Here is a 12,467-nt window from a genome sequence, read left to right as displayed (position 1 = left end):
TGTCGGCGAGGCAATAATACGTAATTCGGCCCGTATCGCCAGCAGCCCATTGCCCCGGACCAGACCACCCTTCTCCACGGGGTGTCTCGGCACCCTATGCGCGATTAATCTCGCAGCGACGGTACTTCCCCGGGGGGAGAGGTGGCGAAGGGTCTAACTGCGTCGTAATCTCTCTCGTACCTACTTCGGGGCCCCACTTGCTAGGCTTCTGTAAAGTCAGTTGACTTCTCGGCTAACCGTGTTCAATCCCGCTTTGTTTGGGCCCTTCTTCGGGCTGCCTCCGCGTGTGGAAGCTGGGCAAAGCACCGATATTTCTCCGGAAGTTGTGGGTGCCTAGACTTCCTCATTTTGCTTTTTGGGACGCCGTACGGGTACCTCCTAACCCGCCAGGGACCCATGAGCACATATAACTAAAACGACAGACGTAGTAATACAGACGATAATTCATATAATTGTCCGAGTCGCGTTCGCAGCGACCTTAGGCCGCTACCACGTGGCGCAGTGTAGGATATACATGGAGCTTATTCACAGTCAGAAAGGTAGTAACAATTCGTGACAAACTACATTTACAGTGGCCTGATCTATCTCATTTGGGTCCCGGAGAATGGTACGAATGTCTACGGCAGACCGGACGCGGGATGAGCTAGTTACAGTTGGTCGTGTGCAAACACCGGCAGGGTTAGGTCTAAAAAATTCGGTCCAGGATAATTCCCTGGCAGCTGTTGGTAGTGGCAGAAGCTAGTCTAGAAGTAGGGCAAACTATCGACGTTACACCGTCCAATTCGCACGGTGAGGCCGGGTGAGGCCGGGACTCGATGTGATTCGCGGTGTAGGGAGAATTTTGGCGACTGGGTAGTATTCGGCGTGTATGCTCGCTGTAATAACTGCGCCTGCACCACATTTTATTTATCTTGACGGTTCTAGGTCAGGCGGCGAAATCCAACCCAAGTCGCGCTTTTGACGAGGTCAAGATTTCGCCACCCAAAACTTAATAATAAAAACCCTGATAAGAAAAGGGAATATACTGATCAGATACAGCAGCCTTTTCAGCGACTTAGCATCTTGCTAAGCCGTTGCCGGCTTGGATTTCCCAAGGTTTAATTTGCCGTCCTACAGTAGTGCTTGTGCCTGAGACACGAACCTACATGGCTTTAAGAAGTTTCAAGAACACCCGAATCCGAATTACTAGTTCATTTGGCCCCATGCTGCCGTTGGTCAACTTGCGGGGTGAGAGTTTGAGTTTCCCCGAAGAAACTCGCCGGTGCTTCGATATCGGTGCTGCTGAATCCATTGTCGGGACCGTGTGGCTGATTAGGCCTTTTCAACATCCTCCAGAGCCAACTCTGAATGTTTCGTATCTTCATTCGCTAATCTCATGTTCCCAGTGTCGTTTCCTAGAGAATACTGCCAGAGGAGGCGAACAAACCTTCCTAGATGGCTGGCAACGTAGCTCCCTTTCCATTGGGGGAACATTTAAATAATATAACCGTCGCTTAAGGAGTTATCGAATTCATGATTGTCCAACAAAGCAGTGAGAGATCCTTCCCATGTATAATAAGATTTTGAGGACTGCAACAGTGTGCGCAGCGGGATAACAGTGCTTGCTAAGCACTTGGGGTCCCGGGTGTGCTAGCCTGCCGGTAATCAAAGTACTATGGACTTGACGGGAGTTACCACCCGAAACGCAATCCAAGCCCGGATTGGGCAGAGTCGGCCTGGTCGCCAAGACGGTCCGTGTGGGGTTGAATGACACACTCCAAACCTTCCAAAGAGAAAAAACGCAAAAGGGCACAGTGGGGTAGTCTTCGTTGGGAGCGTGGCAATCGCGTAAGAGCCCCTCCAATGGACCTTGCCCCTAGATACCATCCAGGCTTTTCGGAGCGACCAGGGAAATTGTGTGGAGCCTGCTCCGGGCACAAAATCCATTTGGGGCCAAGTAGATGGCAGGTGTTGAACACTAAACCGACTTAATGATCTCTTGGGACCTAAATGCACCACTAAATGCATCCATTCCGTCGACCCATGATGCGGTGCATTTCGCGGATACAAAAATACAACCAATTTCTTGCATCATTCAGTTGCGATACGTGCGAAGTCAATTGACCTCTGCATTGTACGAGACGCGACGCTTCCCCGTGGAGAGAATCTCCACACACGCACGGGGGAGAGAGTTTCCAGGCCCCGCGAAAAAGCTTCTTGGCCAGTCTGCTTTAGGCTTGGCCACGGTCTGGTTTGGTTCCCATGGACCAATCAAACTCGAGAGACGCCTGGACCGGAACATGGCGGTCTTGGCAATCCGCCGATCCAGGACGGGCCGCGGAAGTTCGCAATGGAAGTTCGCAAATGGAAGTCCCGGTATACAAGAACCAGGAATTCTAAATTATTTACCCTGTCGTCAAAAAATACCTAGAACGCCAGCGGCTAGAGTGCAACAATTGAACGATCGGAATGCTAGCAAAGTGGAGTTGCCCGGCAAGCAACAGGTGGCAACAGATGGCAACCCCCAAAGGTTGAGACTGAGTTGATCGTCATGCTCCTCGGTGACTTATCAGGGTATTCCGTACTATTCAGGAAAGGGGAGTGCGGAGACAGCCAACTGTCTCATGACTCGGGGGGACTCGTTGGTTGGTTGTTCCGTTCCTCGTGATCGAGGGACCCAGCCCGATTTGGAAAGTGATCAATTAGCCATTTGAATTATCTTTATCTCGTTGACCTGGATCTCATGAGTATGAGTTCCTAGGCAATGGTGACCAGCACGCCCAAAAGAGGTTAGCTAGGGTTTCTTGCTCGGTAGTCATGGTAAACAGAGAGTAATGGTGGGTAACATACTGGCTGGTACCGTGTGCTCGAGACGGAATACGTATCCCAGTCATTGAGGGCCTGTCCGTTGGGAACAGAGAGTGTTGCCGCGGTGTTTTGCCTTGGTGGATACTGCTCTATTTAGGCCCAGGAGGCTGTGCTCATAATCATGCTGCTTTCAGCCATGATTGTCTGTGCTTTTACAGCACCTATGTTATCAACGTCTACATACATGACCTGCGTTGCTTCTACTTTGTTTTAAGTTCTTGCTTCAGCCCCTGAAGTCCATGCGTAGCTGGCTCGGTCAGATAAGAGGATGTTGCGTTGACTCTGTTGATAATGGATGAATTTTTGACCACATGACGCGAGACCAGTCATAAACGACCGTGGTTCTCTGCCATGATCTGCTACAGTACTAGTCTAGATTAGCTCAGCTAGATGGCCGGGCTTTGGGGATAAAGCTCTTGTTAGAAGCTCCCGTGCTCAGCAATCACCGTCAAATATCGACTCAAATTAATGAGACTGATGTGCGCGTTTTCCATGGAGGCACTGATTAATCTCCAAAATCTTTCTCATCTCAAGTGACTCGGCAAAGTCATGACATTCAATCGGATGATTTGTAGAATTAACTAGGTGAGGAAAAGGTAGGTTTATAATTCAAACAAAGTACGGGTTTCTTAAGATGACCAGCTAGGGCTGTGCTCGACTGAAGCCAAGGTTTCCCTCGCTGGTACGCGAACGGTCAAGTTGTGGGATAAAACTGCTCGCTCATTTTGACAGATTTCATTCTGCTTTTCTATTGACCAACATCATCATATAGCCTCACGCTTAGTAGGACGTGTAGATGACCATTTATTTCTCATTCAAAATAGGCATGGCCAGGTAATCCATTTAACCGTCTTCTTTAGAACGGGTACGTGCCATGGGGAATTAAAGGATATTGGGATATTGATATTTGCAAATATCCTGGCTAGTATATTATTTCTATTCAAATATAGAGCATCATGCTTGGCATCGAAGTGCGCGGTCTATAAAGTTATCTTTATGGACCCACAAAAGGCAGCCAGCTTTCGTGTGACATTGTCCCGTCTTTAAACTATCCTCTTTCTCAAAGCATTAGGAATATTGCCATAGATGTGATTTTCCATTTGCTACACTTCTCTAGCCCTCCTATTAGAGTGAGAAGGCTGACTTAATTCAAGACCGAGTCGACACTTCCAGGCCCAGTGAGAATAAGGTAATGTTGGGACAGGAGATGTTTCAACAATACCCCCGAGCCTTTCTTACAGATACAGTACTAATCTGCTGAAGTAGGAGTTGCAGCAAGCCTGCGTACGCACCAAATGACAACAAGGGCTCGTTTTGGCTTGTTGCCACGGAAAAAAATTCGAGACGGTCTGGGAGGCGCTGCCACAGGTAAGAGACCAAGTCATAGATTTCTGGATTTCTAAAGGTTGGGGTAGGACACATCCTCCACGATCGAGGACGGCAACACATATATACCGTTTCTTCCACCAGGAGTGGCCTATGGAAGCTAATTGCATAAATTCTTCTCCATCGCAAAAGCTTCTGCAACAGTATCCTGATAGCTCTCCTGGAACCCGTGTTTACCAGTATCGACCTCCTCTTCTGGAGCGAACTTGTGTGTTCCTCGGGGATCAACACCATTTTTGGCCATTAAATCATGGGTCCAGACACGTGCCCATAGTCGGCAGTGATGGTGTCGAATATATAGGAAAGCACGATCAATTATCGGCTGTTACTGTCGTCTGATTGGCGTCATCATTTGACAGAAACTGTATGAATAATTTCAGATAAATACAGGCCCGTTTTCTCTGAATCTTATATTTGATAATCTCTTATATAATTGTGTCTCTGCTTTCCGTGTGCCTACTTAAATCACTGTCCTAGTACCTAGAATTGCTATTCTTTGAAGCACATTAGAGATGGATATAGAATAGATAATACATATTATCCTTGCCTAATCTATACTGGGAGAAAGTCATATCACCTGCCCAGATGCTGTAGATTTGGCCTTCGAACACGAATACATCAACTGATCTTTCAGAGACAAAAGGTAGCAAAAATACTCGCAATTGATGTCGAAGTGGAAGTGCGGTTACGCTTGACTTAATAAAAGATGAAAGTATTGTTAACTGCTTCTGAAGAATGACTTATGTACTGCAAGGGGCAAGTCTAATCTCTGCTGCACGGTAACGACATGAAGATATATTGTGTGATGATAGCGCGAGGAAGCTGGTGAAAAACGTGGGTAAATCTCTCCCTGCATTGAGAATATAAAGACATGCTCAGCAGTAATTATATAAAGGACATGCAATTATCATAGCTAAAGTGAACCTCCATGGCAACGCGCCATGGGTATGGGAGAGTATTATCCAGCTGCTTGATGGTGTTGGTGCTCATAATCAGGATGTAGCCTCCCTGCGCGGATATGTTATTAATACTATAAGTAAAGTAGATAGAGTGATTTCGCTGGAGAAATATTTTATACTGTCAGCTTCGAATTCGCCATCCTTCGATTATTGTCGGGAATGTGATGATAGTTTTTTTTTATGATAATATAATTCAAACAAGACAGTTAAACCATGTATTGCAATTCTAACTACCAATAACTTCTATATGAGATTTTTTTTTTTCCTTATTGATAAGATCCATTGGGGAATGACTGCATGGGTAACCCTCAAAAACCAGATTATATATAATAGCGTTGGTAGCGCACATGGGCAGTCAACAGGAGGAGTAAGCCTATATTCTGTATCTGGAAGGAGCTTTTGCTGACTAATTCCTCAGCTGTACAACTTCTTTCAATGAGATTACACAACAGGAATATTCTTCGAGTATTTGTACTAGACGGAATATGGGTTTCACGAATGATGTAATCGAAATAGTCGTCTCGCTACGGTGACTTTACTAGCTGATGAAAGAGGGGCCGAATTTTATAATTGCCCATATGGCAAATCTAGGCATTATAGAGCCGGCGAATTATTTCGCGAACGAGAGGGCCGGAAACCAAGGTATATCGCTGCCTGAGGCAGCTGTGGACTCTAACCGCAGGATAGACACACCCTCCTATACTCTATTCCCTGCGCCCGCTGAACACTACCCCTCAACACTATTGAGATTATTATACTCGACTATCTACTGAGTACTCCTTTCAAAAAGAGATAAAGAAAACAATGACCGAATTATAATGTCACGTCAAAGAATAACAAAGACTGCGAGAAGCAGCAGAGCACCGCGAGAAAAAAGAAAAACTAGTATAAGAAGCAGCAGAATAATAAGTATAATCTAATATACTATTTTACCTTCTGAATTACTGCGCTAATTCTCTATCTCAAACTTCTGTATCTAAGTTAAGATAAGTTAATTCTTGTAATCCTCACAACCCTCACAATCCAGGCCGACTCGGCCGATCGAGAAATTATCTATACTCAGCACATCATCCAATGGCTTGACTACCCCCAACTATTAGCCAATCTAAGAAAGGTTTGATTATACCGCTGTCTTTCTCTCTTATCTACTATTCTCTTCTAATATCCAGACTAAAACTATTACGGATATCCATAACAGACTGATTTATTTAAAGCATCTTTTCAGAATATTAGACGAGACACGGTAGATGACTTTATCAAAAAGAATATTAAAGCTTTGTGAGATGGTAAATATTTTAAATGTAAGTTTAATATTCAAGACTGTGTCATCTTCTATAATTATATAAATTTATTAGAACTATCGCTGGAGAACAGTCTAGAGCAAATCTATCTTAAGAACGTGCAGACATCCCAACAGCTGGTAAACACAAGATTTAGAAAAGGCCAAGAACGAGGAAGAGGAGCCGTGCGGAGATAGAAAAGAAATAGCACTGATAAATAATACAATCAGTACATTAACCAGTTCTGTATGTATCTTGTGGGAGATGAGAACAATACCTATATATACGGTGAAGCTTAAAATACCGTATAAAGTAATAATTTGTCCATTAATAGAATAGAGTGGCGGGTCTACACTGATGGATCTGGCTCGCATTTTTTTTAAAAAAAAGCAATAACTCCATTGATTTACATTCTGCCTAGGTACATAAATAAATTGCAAACATTGCTAACCAGTAAGGGTGTTGAACCCTTACTTCACCCCCGTGGAAAAAGAAATACACATTATCGGTTCAAGGTGTTGTACCTCGACCATGTAGACATAGAGATTATGAAGCCTCAGTCCTCCTAAGTCCAATACTTTTTTGACCCTGTGGAAATGATATAAATGCAAACGAACCCTTTCCATCCACAACTAACCAGGAGACTCCCCTGGAATGTCTATGTTGTTAGTGATCACTTAAGCAAGCTGCAATAACTGACAAATATAACATTAGATGCCCTACCTTAGGTATCCATTATCTGCATGAACATGCGTCCCAGTCCCAGTTGCGGCAGTTGGTGTCGAAATTGATGCAGAAGCGGCCTCCACACCTGCAGTGATCCCAGTCCCAGATCTCACAACCTGGAAAGTAGTTGGGACACCACTGTCCGTGGCACCTATAATCAGAGGGATTGCCACTGCCTCCGCCGACTCCCCCTTCGGTTGATCCGCCACCTGTAGCGGGTGCAGCATTATTGATATTATTGATGTTGGTGTTGACGTTGTTATTGGTGTTTACATTTATGTTGGTGTTGGTGTTAGTGTTAGTGTTAGTGTTGGCGTTGGCGTTCGCGTTGCCGCTGGTACTAGTTGCCTGGCTAGATGTTGAAGTCGAGGTTGAAGTTGAAGTCGAGCTGGTCGTAGGCGCCGATGTAGTTGAAGAAGGTCCAGTGGTTGCCTGGTTGGTATTGGCATTGGTATTGGTATTAAGATTGGTATTCTGATTGGTATTTTGGTTAACATTGGTATTCTGATTATTATTTGCGTTGGTGTTCGCGTTGGCATTTGTATTGGTATCTGTCGGTGTTGGCGGCGCGGTGATGCTTGCAGTTTGCCGGCGGTAATTGTGTTTATCTTTATCAAGGCACTTGCATTCGCGGGAGTCCCACTTCTTGCATTCGCGGTCTACCCTGGTGCACTGATGATCATCATAATCATGATAATTACCTAGTGATACGTTAGCGGGACAGGGGGGTTTAGAGGGAGGTGTCCTTGTGTACCTTGAACATCTTTGTACGACCCACCATTTGCTACAGGCGAAGCAGTAACAGCGCCAGTAAGGGCTGCAACCAAGAGGGTGTAAAAGACCTTCATTTTAATGTTCAGTAGAAGATATGTCAGATATCTTTGAAACAGAAGAACGAGACACTTGTAGTGAATTGATGCTGTGATATGAAGAAGTATTTCGATTTAGACAGGATGTTCCTTCAGATTTATAGTATGAGATTGGTCCATCTAGACTGCCATTTTGGAGTAATGGACAGGGCTTGATGAGGGCTAGAGGATCTAGAACAAATACATGTAGAATTAGGGTTATGAAAACGGAATCCTAAATTTAAGTTACGGAATCAGAAGCTTCAATCATACAGTGAACAAGGTGAGGGGTTGTGTACGAACCAAGGGCCGTCAAAATCATATCTTTAAAAGTTATAGATCTTCCCATGGGTATTCAAAAACCTAATCATAAAAGACCCCTATCGACCCTTAATCGAACTCCAGCAGGTGAAGTCCTTGTTCCGTAAGATGCTGAGATACGAGATCCACCCATGAGTAACACCTGTACTCACACTCGTAATAGTGGGATGATGATTATCGACCGGGCAGCTGTTATTCACCAGTACTGTCCTAGAGAGAGCGCTTACAGCCATCTGCATTAAATTATTATGATCCAGAGCGGCTTCGTATTTCCTGTTTGAAGTCTGCTAGCGGCAAAAACCTTAAAGCTTATGTCACAACTTCGCGTGGGGTTACCCCGCCCAACCCGCCTTTGTTGGGACCGTCCCGAGAACAATGCAATTCACAGAAGTCTGGAGTCTGTTACTGGGCACCCAGCAAGGGCCATATGTCCTCTCTGATCGGACTCTGCGTGAAGTGTGATCTTAGAAGGTTCTAGGCCGTGGGCAGGCAGCTTTGTAGATCATAGAGGCTAAATACAGCCCCGTAGACAACTTGAATAGCGAGGTGCCAGCTATGCTGGCAAGGATAGACTATATGACTTTAGGCCAGTCTACAAATATGTCACGTTGCAATGGCAAACTCAGTATGGTCTGAGCATGGAATGAGGCAATTCTAGATTCATGCCCAAGAAGCACAAACAATTGTCCATTAATTGAAAAGCAGAACATTTTTGGGGTATTGCTAAAATTGCTTCTGAATAGCTAGATTTTAGAGTACTAACCTTGGCCTGATTAGGGGCATCACTCAGTGGTACCCGCTTTGCCAAGAGGGATCTCCGCACCGGGCAAGCCCTGGCTCTTCTTTTCCTTGTGCAGATATTGCTGGTCGGTTAATTCTCCCGCTCAGGTTCGGTATATACGCAAGGTTCTGAACCAGCCTAACATCTGCCCGAACAGTAAGGGTGGGGCCGTCATGACATGCTGATGTGAAGGCGCATGGTTATTCCGCACGGTCGAGACGTACAAGTAGGTTTTGGCCAAGCACCGGATCCAGCAAATACTGAATGGGATGTTTGAAGCCCATGTTTTCTTATCGGGTGCAGAACTTGGATTACAACCCGCGTATTAGAATGAATATCTGTATCTCTAAGTATTACTTCAGAAGGTCAGCGTGGCATTGCCTGCACGGTTGAGCCAAGAGTGCCAGTCCAGATGGCTTCGTATACTTACTCATATACCATTCAACGACCATCATCGACCGCATCTGCGAGCGCCATGAAGAGCACTCTACTGGAGACTTAGTGCAATCCGCTCCATAACCACGCCCAACGCGATGATGTCAGAATCTATATGTCTGTTTTATGCATCGCCGCAACCGGTAATCAAGAATCTTGAGATACCGGGATTCATACGAGGCCTGGGCGCCTCTACGGCTGAGCTTCCTGTGAGACAAAACCTCCCAGTTCGTGGTGTACCTATCATTCGGCCCCATTAGTTCCAAGACGGGTCTCATTTGAGATAACTTAAAATTCCTCTACATCCACGAACCTGTTGGGCCCCCGCCCTCTAAGTATTGCGTTCCTTGGAACTTCCCATTCCTTGCGGTGAGTATATGGAGTGTAGCCACCCGACACATAGTAAACCTATACGATATCATTCATGTGCCTCTCCTCATAGCTTGGACTGGCCCGGTCCTGGAAGATCGCAGTGTCGGTGGAGGACCAGAAGAGAAGCTAATCCTGGCTTAACCAGTTTAGCAAAGCTCAGGCTTCCTGCATCGATCCCCACAGAGACTGGGCGGCCGTCGTCCAGTATCCAGATTCGGTGTCTTTCTTGGAAAAACATCTATTCATTCCCTTCATTTGACGCATTCCTCCCCACACTTGACTGTGGACCCAAACGGACAAACAGAGTGGTGTCGTCAACGTCTGCCGAGTTGAAGGAACGCAGATCAATGTTTCTCTAGAGGTGGTGAAATTAACTTGTTTCACTACGTATGCTGCCCATCACACCCCGCCTCGCCTATAGTCGCGGCTGCCAGAGCTGGTTACAAACTCTGGAAGACAAGCCAAACGGAACATGTGAGTGATTATCGGTAGTAGCCACCGCGCCCACCACCTCTCTCTCCCAGCAGATACCACCTCAACCCTCAATTCGAACGACAATCGGCCTTGTGAATACTTACAAACCTTGCGTTTTATAATCGCTCCAAGACGATATCCAGCACCTTGTTACGCACTTATTCGCGACAATCACAGCGGATCCCACCTACAAAAATGGACAGAACGCCTCCATTCTTGGCAGAGGACTGGGATTCGCGTCCATTCTTCAAACAAGTCGTACCAGTGATGACACGAGGACGTACATCACCTCCTTTGTCGCCACCTGCAGTTGGCGGAACTGTGTGTCTTTCCGATTGACTATCCGGTGGTGCCCAAGGGAAAAGTGCGCCTCTGCGTTATTCTTCACGCGGGAAACACCGTAGGCGAGGCTGAGAAGTTAGTGGTGGCACTCTGCGAGTCGGCTCAGGAAATGCTTGACATTGAACCAGGCGGGAATGAATGTGGCGAAATTCCCAGTGCAGCACGGCAGGTGCAGGCTTTCCAGACTAGGCAGTAGAGATGGATGAGAAGTATTGGGACCCTATCAAGATCATTAACATCAGGTCGAGGTGACAAGAGTGTATAAAGTGCAGTGTTATGTTGAAGACGGTGAAACGACCACAAATAAAAGATCGACTGTAGTGGATTGACTTAGTGAAAAGCCTGAAATGATGAGGCATCTTCTTTATCCACGAAGCGGGAAAGACAGACAAAAAGAGGAATTACTCCCATATACTGTGATGGGGTGAAGACGTAATAAAACCGGAAAATACAAATCTTGCTACACTTCGAAAAGAATTAACACATCATCCTAGAATGGCTCGCTACTTAGAAAAGGGGGTACGTTATAGGACAGGATTCGACGGAGGAATAAACCGGAGTCCGGTGCATAATTGGGGACCAGGACTCTTAAGTCATCATAAGCATTGCGCAGCTCGCCCAATCGCAGTCCTAGGACAAAAATGAGTTACTAATATGGCGCTGCAGTCTATCGTAACCCATCGGCTGCTAAGGAAGAGTTTATGACGAAGAAACTCTCCGTTTCTTCCCCCTGTATTCTGTACTCCATATGGTTTTGCTTATCCAGCCCCCTCCCCGCCCACTAGCTAGTTATGTACCAGATCCCAGTATCTCAATGCTACGATGACACTTCATTCGTCGAGCCAATAGGGGAAACGGATTCGAGTCCAGATAAAGGAAATGATTTGAATACATCCAAATGTGTCTCTGCCCGTGAGCACGGAGGTGTGGACTGGCCGCTGGAAGTCTTAGTCTTTCTACCTGGCATTTCTCATCCTGTTGTTGATGGCTTTTCTGGTCTCACTTGACGCAACTACTTAGGCGGTTTTTATTTCTGTATGTTGGACACTAGTAAATCTCCTTCAACAGTCGTGAGATAGTCTGGTCTTGTCGTGTCCTCCTAGACTATTACCAGTAAGTTTTCTGGCACCACTCTCACCCCATTCTAGGCCAGCATCTTCTTCACCCTCGCTGTTGTCCCTGTTAAGCCAATACACACTAGTATCCCTGACATCCTCGGACAGAAGATTCTGATCTATGCGGCTTTCTTTGTCTTTGCTGTTGGCTCTGTCGTCTTCTCTGTGGCCCGTAGCATGGCTGTGTCTAGACCTGAAAGCTCAGCCCTTCCACTGACAAGCATTTACAGTTCCTTCGCGTTTGATTTTTATTACACGTTGAAGTCATTATTTGACCCAACAAGTTCCATATTCCTGATAGACGCTGGTTAAGGGGATGCTATATATCGCTTCACGAGATATATAGTTGTGCTAGTAGCCAGCACTTATATACAACCATGTCCTCTTGCACTTCATCCTATAGGCGGCCACGAATTTATTGAACAGTGCAGAACCATAGCCACTATCCATATTTTTCGACATGGCCCTAAAGTATTAACTGCGACACAACGAACTTGACAGTCCTCTCCTTGACGGTGCCGATGGCACTTAAGGCTATCCTCGTATGATACCCCGCCTACTGAAATTAAACCACTATAGAG

The 12,467-nt window shown here is 45.9% G+C and overlaps 1 protein-coding gene across 1 annotated transcript; it reads right to left on the bottom strand.

Moving 5' to 3' along the window:
* Positions 1 to 7,207: 7,207 nt before the first annotated feature.
* BDQ94DRAFT_172672 (uncharacterized protein) lies at positions 7,208 to 8,046 on the bottom strand (the record flags this gene model as incomplete). The annotated part of the gene is made up of 2 exons (XM_026772007.1): positions 7,208 to 7,899; positions 7,953 to 8,046. The coding sequence occupies 2 exons, from the start codon at positions 8,044 to 8,046 to the stop codon at positions 7,208 to 7,210; spliced, it is 786 nt and encodes a 261-aa protein (XP_026623927.1).
* Positions 8,047 to 12,467: the final 4,421 nt, after the last annotated feature.

The sequence above is a fragment of the Aspergillus welwitschiae genome, assembly GCF_003344945.1.
Source record: "Aspergillus welwitschiae strain CBS 139.54b unplaced genomic scaffold BDQ94scaffold_27, whole genome shotgun sequence".
NCBI lineage: Eukaryota > Fungi > Ascomycota > Eurotiomycetes > Eurotiales > Aspergillaceae > Aspergillus > Aspergillus welwitschiae.
This window is presented reverse-complemented; position numbering and strand designations above follow the sequence as displayed.